Source organism: Stenella coeruleoalba, assembly GCF_951394435.1.
Source record: "Stenella coeruleoalba genome assembly, chromosome: 18".
In the NCBI taxonomy this organism is placed as follows: Eukaryota; Metazoa; Chordata; class Mammalia; order Artiodactyla; family Delphinidae; genus Stenella; species Stenella coeruleoalba.
This window is the reverse complement of record NC_137164.1, coordinates 60,220,774-60,240,719: the sequence shown is the minus strand read 5'-3', so window position 1 is coordinate 60,240,719 and position 19,946 is coordinate 60,220,774. Positions and strand designations below refer to the sequence as shown.

General features: G+C 35.0%; 1 protein-coding gene across 1 annotated transcript in view; it reads right to left on the bottom strand.

The window, feature by feature from the left end:
- The window catches only part of GPC5 (glypican 5), a 644,868-nt gene that overhangs the window by 591,092 nt on the left and 33,830 nt on the right, over positions 1–19,946 (bottom strand). The window contains exon 2 of the mRNA XM_079903067.1: positions 12,350–12,511. Coding sequence (XP_079759193.1) covers positions 12,350–12,511 — 162 coding nt within the window. The remainder of the gene's footprint in view (positions 1–12,349; positions 12,512–19,946) is intronic.

The window sequence follows — 19,946 nt, the reverse complement described above, 5'->3', positions numbered from 1 at the left end:
CAAAACCTTTCACATTGCTCTGAAGACTATGCATTTACTTATTTATTCCATGCTGTTGTGAAAGGACCAATTTAAAGTTAGTGGCTCTATCTAAAAACTCACAAACACATAATCTAAAGAAATGCCAAAGTAAACTGCATACATCCCCGAAGGTGATCCAAATGAATCTAGCAATATCAAAAATGTAAAGCCTTTCACATGTGAAGTTCTTCTCATTTGGCAAAGGATACTAAGAAGATTATGGCTTTCGTTAAGCCATTGAATAGTTTTCCATGGACTCTGTCGCTTTGCACCAAACCTTAGATTTTGGTGTTTATGTTAGTTTCTACTACCGTGAGAGTCAAAATATTATAATTTAATACCATTTAATGAAATTCGAAATTACATCTGATTACCAGCTGGGCAGCAAAAAGAGTTTGCTTTAAGATGTACCAGTTATTATTCACCGAATAATTTCTCTCAATGGCTTGTCTTTACCATTAGAGAGCATGTTTGGCCATAACCCCACACACTTGCAATTTAACTCTTGGAAAGCCCATCAGGAGCAGGTCCAGGGAAGTCTATATCACCAAGGCCCTTCTCCTGCCTGGCCACTGAGGCACTTCTGATAATGTGCCAATTGACTTTACGCAATTCCCCACTTACAGAAATTCCATTAGACAATTTTTACCCTGAGATGTTCTGCTGCCACTCAAATGTTAGGGAAAAAATATATACCACACGTAAAGGAAGAAGGATAGCTTCCATCTACTGAGTGCTTATTACATACCAGGCATGATACTAGTTACTTTACTGGAATTACCATGACCAATTCTTATTAATTGCAACCTAGAAGAAGGTACTATTGTTATCCCCATCCTACAAGCAAGGAAATGAAAACCTAGATGCAGGTCTTGAGAGAGTATTCAAACTCAGGTTCTCTAACTCTAGAACCCTGTTCTTAAACTCTTAAGCATGTTGCCTATCTGATAACAATAACAAATGTTTTCCCATAACAAAGACCAATGTTTATTCTACTATAAAGTAGCTTCAGTTTATTCCTACTTATGGTAAAAAAAATGAATATGCTTCATAAGTTAACATTCAAGTCAAGTTTACACCCTGAGGAGATGGAGTCAAAGAAATAGTACAAGAGGAAAATATTCTTCAAGGTGCAAAAGTTCAATTATCTTTGTTTATACTAAAGTTAGCCCACAGGCAGAATTACTCTGGCATAAAAGAAACACAGCATAGCTATCCAACAATTACCTTTTATTTACTGTTATGACTTTCTGGATCTTGAGATGCTGTTTCAAGCTCTTTGCCTTCTGCATGAGAGCTATAGCATATATATCCCATTTATTGCTAGATATATTTTATGCTAAAAGCATGAAGATATGCATGGATAATTTCCCATCATGAACAGCTACATTGAGGAATGGCTATAAAATTTAAGTCCTCTATTTGCCTGAAGAAAGAGAGGTATTTTATTTTGCATTATATCTTACCACTTTACCAATTAAATATTATGGACGATTGTTTAATATTTTAATCTTAATCTGCTCTTCCCCCAAGGCTATAGAGGGAAAAAAAGCTTAACTATTAAGAAAATTCTCACAGTTTTAATAAACTGTACTTTATAATTTACAATGAATTATTATATTATTTAAAATTTCAAATTAGACAATAATGCCACTTATATGAACTGTAAGTATTTCTAATTCATTAAGAGATGATATAATAAAAAGACATTATTGAAATGATTGATAATTATTGATATTGTTTGGTAAACAGAACTTAGTTCATTTTTATTTATATAAAAATGTAAAATGTGCTCTTGGTGTTCTAAGAATTACCACCAAGACTTCAAATTTGAGTCTTAAGGGACTTAAGCTCATCACAGAACCTTACTTGCTGAGTTATTGACAAAGATTTTATTTTCAATTTTATATAACCATGTTATACCTTTTATAATTAAAATAAGTTTAAAATAAATTTTTCATATATAAACTCATGATTTTGCCCATAATTTCTATTATGCAACTTTATTCTAAATACTTTCTCTCACTACATGCTTTCTCCAGTCCATTCTCAAAGTTTGTTTACAAATTTCATTCAAGTCAATCTTACTTATTTGTGTGTTATTCATTTCTTTATAAAGCCCTTCACTTTAAATTATGCTAAGTATTGAAAATAGGTTTCATTGGATAGAATCATGAGTTATTCTATCAAAATTAATTTTATTTTCATATTTAGATATATGTTATTGAAACAACATCTCTTTGTCTGTTTGACTTACTTCACTCAGTATGACAATCTCTAGGTCCATCCATGTTGCTGCAAATGGCATTATTTTGTTCTCTTTTAAGGCTGAGTAATATCGCATTGTATATTATATTGTTTATATGTGGAATCTAAAAAAAGGCTACAAATGAACTCATCTACAAAACAGAAATAGAGTCACAGATGTAGAAAATAAACTTATGGTTCCCAGGGGTAAGAGGGAGTAGGGATAAACTGGAAGATTGGGATTGACACATACATACTACTATATGTAAAATAGATAACTCATAAGGACCTACTGTATAGCACAGGGAACTCTACTCAATACTCTGTAACGGCCTATATGGGAAAAGAATCCAAAAAGAGTGGATATATGTATATGTATAACTGATTCACTTTGCTGTACAGCAGAAACTAACACAACATTGTAAATCAACTATACCCCAATTAAAAAAAAGAAAGAAAGAAAGAAACATCTGTACTACTTTACAGAGCTGGGCCGTAGGGAGGAGCTGGATGTCGCCTGGCTCTTCCACACCATTACTCTTGTCAATGATCAACCTCCTCCAATATGTTTATGGCGTAGACTGTGGTGATGGTTTCACAGGTGTATACTTATCTCCAAATTGTTTGTATCAAGTTTTATACAGGAAATACAGCTTTTTGTTTATCAATCATACCTCAACAAAGTGGTTTTAAAAAAAATATTTAAAAATTAGAGCTTCCCTGGTGGCGCAGTGGTTGAGAGTCTATCTGCCGATGCAGGGGACATGGGTTCGTGCCTCGGTCCGGGAAGATCCCACATGCCGCGGAGCGGCTGGGCCCGTGAGCCATGGCCGCTGAGCTTTCCCATTTGGGCCGCTTTCCCAAATGGGCCGCTTTCCCATTTCCCACCACAGCTATTCAAAACTTCACCACCATACACACACTTCCTATTCCATTTTACACCATCCCCTAGAGCTCCAGCAGGGTTCACTGTCCCTAAGCACATTGCCATAGAGGGTGATCACCCCCAAACTTGGGGTTCAACCAGTAAGGCAGAGGAAAAACAAAAGGTTTTCATGTGGCATATGCCACACAACAACCACAGTGAGACACAAATTAATATCTCATGATAAACTACTACTTATGAGGTAGTACGCAAAATGTGAAAAGACACATTGTTGAGTTTTAAAATAATTTCTTTAATATTTTAATAATGCCAATATTTTATCTTTCTTTTAAAATTATATAAATAAATTGATCATTAAATCATAGCATTACCTAGCTTAGATAAAATTTTGTAGGGCCTTAAAATACATTGGACATTTAATAGAGACAAATCACCCTTCATGAAACTAAATATGTTGACTCAAAAGTAGCTATTAAAAAAATGATCTATCAAAAGAGCTGGTAAGTGCATCAAGGGTATATTTCAACAGAATTTGTTAATGAAATTTATAATCAGTAAAAATATATAATGAAATTATTACTTTTACTGTAATTGTATTCTTCACATTAAATAATATATTCAAAGGATCCCTCAATCTTTACCTTTCTACCAGCCTCTTATAAACAGGGAAATACCCTACTTTCAATATTAAACCTGCTTACTGTTAGAAATATTAATTCTAACAGTATTAGAATTTCCCTCTTATAAACAGGGAAATACCCTACTTTCAATATTAAACCTGCTTACTGTTAGAAATATTAATATTAAGACACACACTGACAAAATATATTAGCTGACATCATCAAAAAAAATCCACATTCAGATGTTAAATGCACAAAGCTAATCTGGGGGTGGGGGAAAGCATGAATTTCACTTTTAATATCATGTCCATTTTAGATTGCATTATCAACATAATGAAAAAGTTTGTTCATGGAGTAAAAGGTTTTTAAAAGAATTCATAAATATTACATTACAAAGTGAGTGTCAACCACACATTAGTGACATCACAAGTTTCCCTTGAAGTTTACTGCCACACAATATTTAGAAAAATTTGATATTAATTCAGCTTATTTTCTTTTTTCTATATTTAGTTATAAGAAAAATATTTTAAAGAAAACATATTTTGAATCTTCTAAAAATGCCTGATTAACTTTAATAGCCTATTACTACTTTTGGAAGTAAACACTTCTAAGATAAATGAGCTCTGTTTCAAAAGTAGTTAATAATTAATTGTTTCTTTCTTTCCATAGATTACTAATATTATCAACATTAACATTTGAAAATATAAAACAGACTCAATTTAAATACTAGGAAAAAAAAGATTACATACCTTGTCTACACTTTATAAAAGGTCACTGTACTTTGCATGAATGTGGGATTTAGGAAATTCATTGTTTCTAAAATATCTAATAGACAATAGGTTGATCAACAAGTACTAAGTTTAGAGAGTAGAATGGTGCTTAGCAGGGGCTGGAGGGCGGAGAAATGACCCTGGTCAAAGAATACAAACTTCTAGTTACAAAATGATTAAGTTCTGGGGATATAATGAACATCACTGTGATTACAGTTAACAGTACTGTAGTATATACTTGAAAGTTGCTGAAAGAGTAGATCTTAAATGTTCTTGCTGCAAAAAAGAACTGGTAATTATGTGACTTGATGGAGGTGTTAGCTAACAACACAGCGGTACCGATGCTGCAATACGTAAGAGTATCCAATCGATGGGTTGTACACCTTACATTTACACAATATCAATTATATCTCAATAAAGCTGGGGAAATTTTTAACATAAAAAGATAAAAGGTTTTTTAACCTAAAACAAAAGTATTTCTTTTAAATTCACCCTCAGAGCCACGTGACGGTTGCTATTTCCATGCTCATATAATAAATGTAAGGAACCAGAAGATCCCCTCATCTCACCATCTGAGAAGAGCAGAGTATCACACAAGGAAGTGGGAGACACGAGGGCCAGAGAGAATGATGTGAGGATGGTAGTTCCATGGATTGATGGTGGAGGGTGGGCTAGAAAACACTTGCAAACACAGGAATCCGTGTTCAATTTGAAATTATTTGTGATTTTTAGACTTCACCTTCCTTTATCACCATCATCTCATAAAATTTATTTTATACATACAACTTAGGTTAATGTGTGTACGTGTATGTGTGTGTCTATGGAGTGGTAATTAAGAAAAAAATTTTCATATGAAATTAATATGATAGAAAAGAGACACAAAAGCAAATGAAAGAAAGCAGGGAAGCAGAGGCAGTAGTAACCATGAGACTGCAGACTGTGGAAATGTGCAGAAAACTTCTGGAGAGCTTGAACTGCCATAGAATATGGAAAGAAGTTTGAATTATTTTAGCTAAAACTTTAAGACGTGGCAGTATCTGTACCTAGAAGAAAATTTTTAATACATACAGAAACACAACATGGTACATATCTCCTAAGTGTGTATACAGATTCACAAGACATATTCATAAGAGAAAATAAAGAACACGCAAAATAAAGAAGAATTTTTGGAAAGACATTCAGACACCCCAGTAATTAGGAAACTGCACGTTTTGAAAACAAGATACCATTTCACATCTATCAGTTCATCAAATTTTATTTTAAAATTCTTTTTTAATTAAAAAATTTTTTTAGAATTTTTTTTTAAATTCTGACAATAATTTCAGAATTATTGGGAAGTGTTGGGAAGGATGTGGAATAAGGACAAAGCACACCAACTGCTTGTGGGAGTTTAAATAGGTTCAGCTCCTTAGAAGAGTAATTCTGCAAAATATCTGGTCAAGTTGATGAGGTCACAGCCTATAAGCCACAATTTCACTTCTACATATAAACCCTAGAGAAACACATGCCCTCGGAGACATGAACAAGAATGTTTGTTGCAGCACTACAAGTGCAAATATAAGTTGGGAATTATTAAAATATCCATCACAGGGAGGGTAAATAAATGCCACATATCTATAAAAAGAAATTGTATAAATCAATTCACACAGATGAATAAGAGATAGGGGGACAGATAAATCTCAAAAACATAGCTAGTTGTAACCTCCCACGTGTCCTGGCCTTTACTCAACACATAGTTACCTTTTAAGAATCATCCCTTGTGATCCCTCATGTAAAAGTAAGATTAAACTAATATGAAGATAACAAAATGATAAAGACCCTGATGAAATGCCAACTCATCTTCTAGGCAATAAATGCACAGTTCTCACATTGAAAAGATTTAACTGAAAATGGGCTTCCCTGGTGGCGCAGTGGTTGAGAATCTGCCTGCTAATTACAGGGGACACGGGTTCAAGCCCTGGTCTGGGAGGATCCCACATGCCGCGGAGCAACTGGGACCGTGAGCCACAACTACTGAGCCTGCGCGTCTGGAGCCTGCGCTCCGCGACAAGAGAGGCCGCGATAGTGAGAGGCCCGCGCACCGCAATGAAGAGTGGCCCCCGCTTGCCACAACTAGAGAAAGCCCTCACACAGAAACGAAGACCCAACACAGCAAAAATAAATTAATTAATTTAAAAGAAAAAAAAGAAATAGAAAAGCCTGACTGTGCAAAATAATTAAGAGAAAGGTACAACTTTAAAAAAAAAAAAGACTTAACTGAAAATGTATTTAATATAAAATCAAGAAAGAATTGCTTAGCCTACCATAAGCAGGTTATTGTGCTTTCTAGGTAAGATTATCATAGCAATAGGTGATATTATCATAACCTATCATCAGTCAGAATTAAAACAACTGAAAGTTTACTTCCTAAAACTTAAAAAAGAAATATGGCAAAGTAACCTCTTAGTTCTACACTTCAATGTGTTTCCACACTTAGTTCTACGCTTTTCAATTTTTTTTGCTTCATGCAAAGCAAGCTTTATTTCCAGCTGAAAAGTAATTTAAGCTCTGGAACTTTCATCTAGAATATATTAAAATTAGTCATTTTCATAATTAATAGCAGCTTGCTGACACAGATTCAAAAGAAAAAATTTTTTAACGTTTCAGAGATACAGGACAGTTGGATAAAGACCAATTGCACTGGTGGCTGCCATGTGAGATAACACACTAAACCACGCGCTGCTTCAAACCAAGGGGAAAATGCAATCACATTCAGAATACACCACCGACAGAAACATTATAACGTGCTCCTTCCTGGTTACTGGGAGCCGGGGGTGGGAGGGGTACGCCATGAAGCTTGTAGGATCTTGAACCCAGGCCCTCGGCAGTGAAAGTGCTGAGTCCTAACCACTGGAAAGCCAGGGACTTCCCTCCTTCCTAGCTTATAAAATCAGTAAACAAATGTTGGCGTATCAGAAGCCTGAAGGAGCCAATAAAAGTAAAATAGCTTGAAAATTTGGGCAACGTACCATCTAAGCACCTGGTGGTGCTGGCACTTAGTAGGTACTCAAGAGAGATATTAAATGCACGAAGGGAAGGGAAGGATGAAGGGGGAGAGGGAGAGCAGAACACTTTCATTTTATTTCAGAACCAGCTTCCTGCTAAGTATCATTCATTCATTTATCCATGTATTCATGCAGTTCAGTTAATTACATTTACTGCGTATCTGCTCTAGGTCTAGAGAAAGAGAAAAGCCAACACGTCTCCTCAACACTGCCAGTCTAAGGCTACCTGTTCTCTTATCCTTGGGCCTTTGATCAGGTAATTCTCAGTGTTAGAAATAACACTGTTCCTTTATCCTTGCACATAATGCTCTTCCAAGGGATAATTTTAAATATCGTTCACCTCTGTAAAGCATAACAAAAGTGAACAAACTAAGATTAATGTACTCCAGGCTTACTATTGTAACATTTATGTAAATCTACTCATCTTCTCATATGTTAAGGTATTCAAATATTCACTACATCCTTGTGCCTTCGACTATATGTATGTGGATATGTACATACATTTTACACCAGTTTTACAGTAGCTATACACTAGCTATACACTTCACAGTAGGTAATATCTGTTAGTGTAAAAGAGGACAATACTTTAATTACATTCACATTCTCACTCTTAATTTACCTGCTTTTTAAACAAAGATATTTAATTTTGAACACACTCCTATATTTCATTAAAAATAGGAATGTAATTTTTATTAAAGTCCTAAATCTAACATTTCAACCCAAGAGAACAAGCTTACCAATCTTTCAGGTACTTTTAATCAAGAATGAAAATTTAGGGAGACGCAAGAGGGAAGACATATGGGAACATATGTTTATGTATGACTGATTCACTTTGTTATAAAGCAGAAACTAACACACCATTGTAAAGCAATTATACCCCAATAAAGATGTTAAAAAAAAAAAGAATGAAAATTTAATTAGCCCAGAGAATGAAATCGTCAACAAAAATATTAACTCCTTCTTGTTCTAGATATCGTTCATCACTGAGTCTTTTGTGATAATGCACTTTTTAAATGCCATATAAAAAACTGGAAACTTCCAGAATAAAGACTTAGTATATACCATATATTTTAGAAATATGTGAGCTATTTGAAGATGAGAGAAATAGGAAAAGATCTATCTCTAAGGAAAGATAAAACTTCTTAACCTTATCTTTATAACGTTTAAACAAAAGATAAGCTTCTGTATTCTCCCAAATATTCCTGCAGTTTATTTTTGAAAATTATGCTGAAAATTTTGTATAGTTTTAAATTAAAGAAAACAAAAACTAAGCCCTATTCTCTTATTTAAACAGAGATTTTAAAACTGACAAATTTGAAAGCTGGGTAAGAGTTGCTTTTTTACAGTGGTTGACACATTCTCTGTCAACTTCCTCTATTTCTTCAGGAGTCACACCAAACTTTAGTGTATAAATAAATAAACATTTATAAAAAATATTTGCAAAATGTTTTCTTTTCTTTTTTAAAGTATGATCTCTATTTTTATTTATTTATTTTTTATACAGCAGGTTCTTATTAGTTATCTATTTTATACATATTACTGTATACATGTCAATCCCAATCTCCCAATTCATCCCACCACCACCACCCCCTACCCCCCTGCAAAAGGTTTTCAAGGCAGGCAATCCCACACTCATAAAGCGGCTGAAGGGAAACAAACTCTTTCGCATTATTGCAGGCTGCCCGCTTTATTCATGAACGTAATCAAGCCCCTGAAAATGAAGAGCAGTCGTTGTCTGCACTGTGACGAAGCCAGCAGTCTCTGCGCAAACAGCACCACTCATTTATGAAGAGCAACAGACACAGGGATACCCGCTTGCTCCTTTCATCTCATCAGAGGCTGTATGCTACGTGAATGACAACCCACAGGACACAGTGAACCCCAGGTCGTACTTATGGGTTCTTCCAAAACCATATTTTTGTTTGCCTGTTTTATTTTCAGGAAACCTATAACACCTTAACTGAAAAAAGTAGAATTATCCCAGTAAGGAGGCTAATTCCAGTCCCAGTGATATTACCTTCCAGGGCTAAATTCCAGAGCTGAACGTGGGCTGTACGTGGAATAACCTTATGTCTTCTGGTACCAGCTGCCGGCACTGTCTCCTCTCTTCGGAGCAATCCCAGCCTCCCAGCAGCCTTTATCTTACAGTCGTGTGGGGTCCGCTACACCCACACACCCAAGCGATCATCCCCACCAGTCATATCCAAAGGTTTACTTCAAAAACATGCTGCCGAGGAACCCCATAAGATCTATGAGAGAAGGGACCATACTACATCCCAGTCCAAAGTCTTTTATAACCCACAATATGGCTAAAAGGACAGGGTAGTACTGCTGAAGTAGCAAATAGAAGTGAAATATTAAAAAATAAAAAGATCGAAATGTAGCACATCTACTTACATGACTTAAGCAGTGAAATGATTTCCTCCATTAAATTGCTCTCAAGCAGACTAAGTTTCCCACTAAAATGTATTAGCTTCTTTCTTCTTAGGAAACACAAAGGCTGATTTGTGTTCAGACATTTTCATCACATAGAAACTAGACAGAGGGCTTTACTTATTGATAAAGTAGCCTGTTCAGTTATGATACAGCAAATGTGATCTCTCAAATGGCTTTTAGCACATATATTTAGCTTGCTTTTATGGAACTAAGCCTAAAGCTACTTATTCTATTCATTAAATTAAAAGCAGGTATTCTTGTAAGAGAATTTGTTCCAGTAAAGTTAGTCTTTAGGAAAATTTCTTCTAAAGCTGTCTTGCCTTCTCATGATTCTTAAATAAAATTGATATGTCACAAAGGGAGAACATGACAATTTATTATAACAAATTATATTTAAGAAAGGCCCTACTTTTTTCACTTTTGTAATTGATACTTAAATACACAGCAAAACTCACCCTGTTAAATATATCAGGTGCAATTTACTGAACAAAAAATAACAAAAGTTATACATAATATTAACTGACACTCCAGTAGAGATAATCTCATGTCCTTATACTACTGATCAGTTGTCGCCAAACTTTTAGCAATATCACCAAAAGTTTTCAGCAGCCTAAACCCGTGTTAAAAGTCTAAACATTCCAGGTTTTAGATTTTTCCCAATCTGTTGAATTTCATGTGCTCCATCTTGATCAATTTATCCAACAATATGTGAAAAGGTTTTTAGAGTATATTTGAAGACAGAAGAAAATGTTCAACTACGATTCACTGAGTCCCTATGTGAACTGCTGGCGCTTTCTTTCACCTACATGGTTAACACTGCTCTCCAAAAAGGTAGGTTTGACTTGTCATGATCTTCTTCGGCCATACCTTCTTACTTGGAGGGATTTAGTTTTGACATTAAAACATGAGAAATCATAATGAAGCTTCCCTGTTCAAAAATCTTTAATCATTCTCTCAAACTCAAGTTGATGTTTCAAGTCTTCTTTCACGTGAGTCCAACTTACCTGTTCAAGTATATGGTCCACAATTCCCATCTACATCTCCCTGTTCTGGTAAGGTTGATTTATTCACTGCCCCCTTTATCTCTAAACTGTATTTTCCATATTGTACACACTATCATTTTCATAAGAAAAAAATCATTACATCACTTTCTGTGGGTGGTTAATATCTTCTAGTTCAGTCAGTTCAAGCCACCAATCTTTGCTTAAAAGGCATATCAATATATTTGCCTCCAACAATTTCACATGAATAAATTCCATAACATAAATAAGGTTGTTTTCTAAGACATCTAAAAATATTACTGGATTAAAACATCTTCAAATCTGACATGTCACAATTTCTATAAAAAAATCATCAATTCATCATGAACTACATTTTAATTCAACTTAAATTCTGTCCTGATTTATTATATGTATTTTATTTAATAAGTATAGTTTTAAAAACTAATCAGCTTTGTGATTTAGTTCTGTATGTAAACAAAGCACAAATTATTTAAATTGACATTAATATACTTATTTAAAAGGAATACTAGCAGAAGTTATATTTTGCATTGAACAAAAGCAATAATTTTCTTTGAAAAGCAGTGTAATCTAAATATTTTCATTCTAATAATACACAGAATAGCTAATGCTTTATAAAAGGAAAAATAAATTAAGCTATTTTATTGTAGCAATAAGGAATTGTACAGAGGAGATGACTAAAATAAGAAAAAGATCACCTGTTTTCCAATGTGTATTATAATTTTATAACCCATTCATTTTATTTCTGAATATATTGTTTGAATTAAGGTTGAGTTCTGGTCGTAGCTGACCCTTAAACATCCAATTAATATTTCTTATTTTACTATTTATCAGACTTGTCTACCCTTCGATATATCACACTGGTGTTCTTAGGAAAATCACATGAAGTAGTAGAGGAAAAAATTAGACAAATATTTTTTTAATTATATTTTTGAAAATGAATCTATCATTACCCAGTTAAAAGTGATGAGACTTTGTTTTATAGACTATTTTAATAGAATCTAATAATCATGTCTGTTCATACTGAAGTAAAACCATGGGTCAGAGTATTGCAGGATTTGGCAGAACCCCCAGAAAGGCATAAATTTCACTAACATCACAGACTCCCTACTCTAAGTCAATTTATATGCCCCCGAATAACCTCAGAAACAAGCTGTGAACGTCAGAAAAAGCTAAAACCTCATTTTATACCAGAATAATATGCAAAGACAAAGAAGTAAACCTAGACAAATTTACCAGTATAATAATATTAATAGGTAAATTACATAGCAAGATTTATGTTCAGTTTCAGAAGTGATACATTTACCTTGAAAGGCAGCTGTGTTTCGAGATATCAGAAACTTTAATGTAGAGCTGGATGTTTGAAGCACCTGCTGCATATCTTGGCGAGCTGCGATTTGATAACTTTCCTCCATCTTCCTGGTGCAACATGCAGGGTTTTTGGCTATGCAAACCTGAAGATCAGGCCCTGGAATACACAGAATATTTTTCATAATAATTACCTGTTCATTTAACGAACATTACATGTTACGTATCAGACATTAATGATCAGCACTGCACATTACAGGTTCATGTCCTATATGCCCACCAGAAAAATGATACCAGTGGGTTGACACCAGCCTTAGGATACCCTGGATCCCACAGGAAGCTGTGTCAGAAACTGGCCCCATCCACCCTCAGGCAAAAAACACAAACAAAGGAAGGTTAAAAAATATGCTACTAAACAACAAATGGATCACTGAAGAAATCAAAGGAGAAATCAAAAAATACCTAGAGACAAATGAAAATAAAAACACAACAATCTAAAATCTATAGGATGCAGCAGAAGAAGTTCTAAGAGTGAAGTTTATAGCAATACAAGCTTACTTCAGGAAAAAAAAATCTCAAAAGAACAACCAAACCTTATACCTAAAAGAACTAGAAAAATGAGAACAATGACAACAACAACAACAAAATGTTAGTAGAAGGAAAGAAATCATAAAGCAGAAATAAATGAAAGAGAGAATTTGAAAAAACAAAAAAAAAGTAGAAAAGATCAATGAAACTAAGAGCTGATTCTTTGAAAAGATAGACAAAATTGATAAACCATTAGCCAGACTCATCAAAAAAGAAAGAGGGCCCAAATTAATAAAATCATAAATGAAAAAGGAGAAGTTACAACTGACACCACAGACATACAAAGGGTCACAAGAGATTACTACAAATAATTATAGCCCAATAAAATGGGCAACCTAAAAGAAATGGATAAATTTCTAGAAATGCACAATATCCCAAGACTGAACCAGGAAGAAACATAATATATAAACAGTCTAACTACCAGTAATGAAACTGAATCAGTAATAAAGAAAAACAAAGTCCAGGACCAGATGGCTTCACAGGTGAATTCTACCAAACATTTAGAGAAGAGTTAACACCTATCTTTCTCAAACTATTCCAAAGAGTTAACACCTATCTTTCTCAAACTATTCCAAAGAGTTAACACCTATCTTTCTCAAACTATTCCAAAATATTGCAGAGGAAGGAAGCTTTGGAACTCATTCTACAAACACAGCATCACGCTGATACAAAAACCAGGCAAAGGTATCACAAAAAGAAAATTACAGGGCTTCCCTGGTGGCGCAGTGGTTGAGAGTCCACCTGTCGATGCAGGGGACACAGGTTCGTGCCCTGGTCTGGGAAGACCCACATGCCGTGGAGTGGCTGGGCCCATGAGCCATTGCCGCTGAGCCTGTGAATCCAGAGCCTGTGCTCCGCAACAGGAGAGGTCACGACAGTGAGAGGCCCACGCACCGCAAAAAAAAAAAAAAGGAAAGAAAATTACAGGTGAATGTTACTGTTGAAAATAGATGCAGAAATCCTCAACAAGGTATTAGCAAACCAAATTTTCAATATTATATTAAAAAACTCATACATCATGATCAAGTGTAATTTATCCCAGTGATGAATGGATGGTTCAATATCCCCAATCAATCAATCAGTGTGATAACCACATTGACAAATTGAAGAATAAATATTATATGATCATCTCAATAGATACAGAAAAAGCTTTTGACAAAATTCAACACCCATTTATGATAAAAACACTCCAGAAAGTGGGCAGAGAGGAAACATACCTCAACATAGTAAAAGCCATATATGACAAACCCAAGCTAACATAATACTCAGTGGTGAGAAACTAAAAGCATTTCTTCTAAGATCAGGCACAAGAAAAGGATATCCACTCTTGTCACTTTTATTCAATATAGTATTGGAAGTCCTAGCCACAACAGCAGACAAGAAAAAGAAACAAAAGGAATCCAAACTGGAAAGGAAGAAGTAAAACTGTCACTGTATGCAAATGACATGATACTATACATAGAAAATCCTCAAGACACCATCAAAAACCTACTAGAGCTCGGGGCTTCCCTGGTGGCGCAATGGTTGAGGGTCCGCCTGCCGATGCAGGGGACACGGGTTCGTGCCCCGGTCCGGGAGGATCCCGCATGCCGCGGAGCGGCTGGGCCCGTGAGCCATGGCCGCTGGGCCTGCGCGTCCGGAGCCTGTGCTCCGCAACGGGAGAGGCCACAACAGTGAGAGGCCCACGTACTGCAAAAAACAAAAAAAAAAAACAAAAACAAAACAAAAAAAAAAAACCTACTAGAGCTCATCAATGAATTCAGTAAATTTGCAGGATACAAAATTAATATACAGAAATCTGTTGCATTTCTATACACTAACAATGAACTATCAGAAAGAGAAATCAAGGAAACAATTTCATTTACAATCACATCCAAAAGAATAAAATATCTAGGAATAAGCCTACCTAAGGAGGTAAAAGAACTGTACTCAGAAAACTATAAGACACTGATGAAATAAATTGAAGATAACATAAACATATGGAAACATATACCATGTTCACTGATTAGGAAAATTAATATTATTAAAATGACCATATTACCCAAGGCTATCTACAGATTCGATGCAATCCCTATCAAAATACCAAGAGCATTTTTCACAGAACTAGAACACATAATTTTAAAATTTGTGTGGAAACACAAAAGTCCCTGAATAGTCAAAACAATTTTGAGAAAGAAGAACAGATCTGGAGGAATCATGCTCCCTGATTTCAAACTATACTACAAAGCTACAGTAATCAAAACAGTATCGTACTGGTACAAAAACACATAAATATATCAATGGAACAGAATAGAGAGTCCAGAAATGAACCCACACTTACATGGGCAATTAATTTATGACAAAGGAGGCAAGAATATACAATGGGGAAAAGACAGCCTCTTCAATAATGGTGTTGGAAAAACTGGACAGCGACACACAAAAGAATCAAACTGGCTACCCTCTCACACCATGCACAAAAATAAATTCCAAATGGGTTAAATACCTAAATATACGGCCCAAAACCATAAAGCTTCTAGAAAAAAACATAGACGGTAAGCTCTTTGATATCTATCTTAGAAATATTTTGTTGGGTATGTCTCCTCAGGCAAGGGAAACAAAAACAAAATAAATAAACGAGCCTATGCCAAATTGAAAAGCTTTTGCACAGCACAGGAAACTATCGACAAAATGAAAAGGCCACTCACTGAACGGGAGAAGATATTTGTAACTGATATATCCAATAGGGGTTAATATCTAAAATCTTCAAAGAACCCATACAACTCAATATCAAAAAAACTAACAATGCAGTTAAAAAATAGAGGTTCTGAATAGACATTTTTATGAAGAAGACATACAGATGGTCAACAGACACATGAAAAGATGCTCAAGATCACTAATCGTCAGGGAAATGGAAATTAAAACCATAATGAGATATCACCTCACATTGTCCAAGTGGCTATTATCAAAAAGACAGCAAATAACAAGTGTTATCAGGATGTGGAAAAAAAGAGAACCTTTGTGCATTGTTGATGAGAATGTAAATTGGTGTAGCTGCTGTGGAAAACAGTATGGAAATTTCTCAAAAAATGAAAAATAGAACTACTATATAATCCAACAATTCCATCCCTGGGTATTTATTTGAAGAAAACAAAAAACACTAATTTGAAAAGATATATGCACCCCTATACTCACTGCAGCATTATTTACAATAGCTAAGATATGGAAGCAACATAAGTGCCCATCAATAAATGAATGGATAAATAATGTAATATATATATATCATATGTGAGATATATATATCACATGTGATATATATATAAAGTTAGTCATGAAAAAGAATAAAATCTTGCCATTTGTGACAACATGAATGGAACTAGAGGGTATTATGCTAAGTGAAATAGGTCAAACAGTAAAAGACAAATAGTGTATGATTCCACTTATATGTGGAATCTAAAAACCAAAACAAATGAACGAACACAACTAAACAGAAACAGAGTCATAAATACAGAAAACAAACAGGTGGTTGCCAGAGGGGAGGGGAATAGGGAAAGAAAGAAATAGGTGAGGGAGATTAAGAGGTACAAACTTCCAGTTGTAAAATAAATGAGACACAGCGTGGGGAATATAGTCAATGACTACATAATATCTTTGTATGGTGACATATTGTAACTAGACTTATGGCAATTATTTTGAAATGTATTGAAATATCAAATCATTATGCTGTGTAACAGGAACTAACATAGAGCTGTACACCAATTGTACTTCAAAAACAAACAAACTCATAGAAAAAGAGATCAGATATGTACAGGGAGTTGGAAAAGGGGCAACTGGATGAAGATAGTCAAAAGGTACAAACTCCCAGTTATAAAGATAAGTAAGTACTAGAGATGTAAAGTACAATGTGATAAATATAAGTAACATCGCTGTATGTTATATATGAAAGTTAAGAGAGTAAATCCTAAGAGTCTCACCACAAGGAAAAACTTTTTTTCTATTTCTTTGATTTTGTATCTACAAGAGAGGATAGATGTTCAGTAAACTTATTGTGATAACCATATCATGATGTATGCAAGTAAAATCATTATGCTGTATACCTTAAACTTATACAGTGTTGTATGTCAATTGTAGCTCAATAAAACTGGAAGAAAAAAACTACAATGCGATACCACCTCACACCCATTAGAATGACTACTATGAAAAATACAGATGATAACAAGTGTTAGCGAGGATGTGGAATTATTAGAACACTTGTGTACTGCTGGTTGGAATGTGAAATGGTAAAACCACAGTGGAAAACAATACGGCAGTTACTCAAAAACCTAAAAGTAGCATTACCATAAGATCCAGCAATTCTACTTCTCTATACATATCCAAAAGAATTGAAAACAGTCTTGAAGAGATATTTGTACACAATATTCACAGCATATTATTGTACACAATATTGTACACAATATTCGCAGCATATTATTCACAATAGCTAAAACATGGAAGCAGCCCAAGTGTCCATGGATTGATGAATGGTAAGCAAAATATGGTATATACATACACTGGAATATTATTCAACCTTAAAAAGGAAGGAAATTCTGACTTATGCTACAACATGGATGAACCTGGCGGACATTACACTAGGTGAAATAAGTCAGTCACAAAAACACAAATATAACTCTACTCATATGAGGTTCTTAGGATCACCAAAATCATAGAGACAGAAGGTAGAATGGTGGTTAGCTGGGGCTGGGCAGAGGCGGGAGACTGGGGAGTTACTGTTTAATGGGGACAGTTTCAGTTTTGCAAGATGAAAAGAGTTCTGGAGGTAGATGGTGGCAGTGGTTTGTGTAACATAAACGTATTTAGTACCACTGAACTGTGCACTTATAAAGTGGTTAAGATGGTAAATTTCATAGCTTACTGCAATAAAAACAATTAGAAACAAATCTTGCTAATATGATTAACAACTCTTATCCTAGACAGGAGCCCAGGGCAAGCCCCGTTATCCATAGCAGGTACGCTAGAGAACAGAGAAAAAGGTATGCGGCGTGGAATAGTGCCTAAAGAGGACAACCCTGAGGCTGCATCATGGGGTGAGCCTCAGGGCATCCCAAGCCTACCCAGGTTTCAGGACAATTGTATTTACATGGCCCAATATAATACAGTTATTCCCTTATTTTAGGGTAGGAGTAACGGTTATGCTCTTTGATCTCTGCAGAGTTTCACAGCTTCCACATTAGCTCTTCACTGATCAACTGTAGATCAGCAAACATAAAATATGCAAATGTGCATGTGTGTACACACACACACACACACACACACACACACACACACACACACACACAAAAGCCACCTTTCAATCTCCTCCTTTTCCACACAGATTCAGCCTCAGGCTTCAGTTTCTGTAAGTTAGACAAATAAACAGCAGCGTCCTTGAGCATTGCACAAAGGCTCAGACACATAAAATGTGTCACAGTAGGTAACACCTTGGCAATTATTTTTCATTTATATTGCCTGAAGTTATACAAATGCAAATTCCACTTCAAACAGTAAAACTGACTTAAAGAAAACAAAGCTATCTTCTCAGCTTTCTTCCTAAATGGAAAGATTGAGGAATTAGAGTTCAGAGAAAAACAATGATAAGAGACTGGGGAAGAGAACCAATGAATAAATATTAAAGGATATAAACATATTTGCTACAGGAAAGACTGCTAGGGAATAAAAATAATGATAATAGTAACAACAATAATAGATCACTGCAAATCTCTCTCCAGAATTTAAATACCTAACATCACTTTGCTAGATCACATTCTTTTCTTTTTTTCTTAACTGTTCAACTAAATTTTTTTTTTACATCTTTATTGGAGTATAATTGCTTTACAATGGTGTGTTAGTTTCTGCTTTATAACAAAGTGAATCAGTTACACATATACATATGTTCCCATATCTCTTCCCTCTTGCGTCTCCCTCCCTCCCACCCTTCCTATCCCACCTCTCTAGGTGGTCACAAAGCACCGAGCTGATTTCCCTGTGCTATGTGGCTGCTTCCAACTAGCTATCTATTTTACGTTTGGTAGTGTATATATGTCCATGCCACTCTCTCACTTTGTCACAGCTTACCCTTCCCCCTCCCTATAACCTCAAATCCATTCTCTATTAGGTCTGTGTCTTTATTCCTGCCTTACCCTTAGGTTCTTCATGACATTTTTTTTCTTAAATTCCATATATATGTTAGCATACGGTATTTGTCTTTCTTTTTCTGACTTACTTCACTCTGTATGACAGACTCTAGGTCCATCCATCTCATTACAAATAGCTCAATTTCATTTCTTTTTATGGCTGAGTAACATTCCATTGTATATATGTGCCACATCTTCTTTATCCATTCATCCAATGATGGACACTTAGGTTGTTTCCATCTCCGGATTATTGTAAATAGAGCTGCAATGAACATTTTGGTACATGACTCTTTTTGAATTATTCTTTTCTCAGGGTATATGCCAAGTAGTGGGATTGCTGGGTCATATGGTAGTTCTATTTGTAGTTTTTTGAGGAACCTCCATACTGTTCTCCATAGTGGCTGCACCAATTCACATTCCCACCAGCAGTGAAAGAGTGTTCCCTTTTCTCCACACCCTCTCCAGCATTTATTCTTTCTAGATTTTTTGATGATGGCCATTCTGACTGGTGTGAGATGATATCTCATTGTAGTTTTGATTTGCATTTCTCTAATGATTAATGACGTTGAGCATTCTTTCATGTGTTTGTTGGCAATCTGCATATCTTCTTTGGAGAAATGTCTATTTAGGTCTTCTGCCCATTTTTGGATTGGGTTGTTTGTTTTTTTGTTATTGAGCTGCATGAGCTGCTTTTAAATTTTGGAGATTAATCCTTTGTCAGTTGCTTCATTTGCAAATATTTTCTCCCATTCTGAGGGTTGTCTTTTGGTCTTGTTTATGGTTTCCTTTGCTGTGCAAAAGCTTTGAAGTTTCATTAGGTCCCATTTGTTTATTTTTGTTTTTATTTCCATTTCTCTAGGA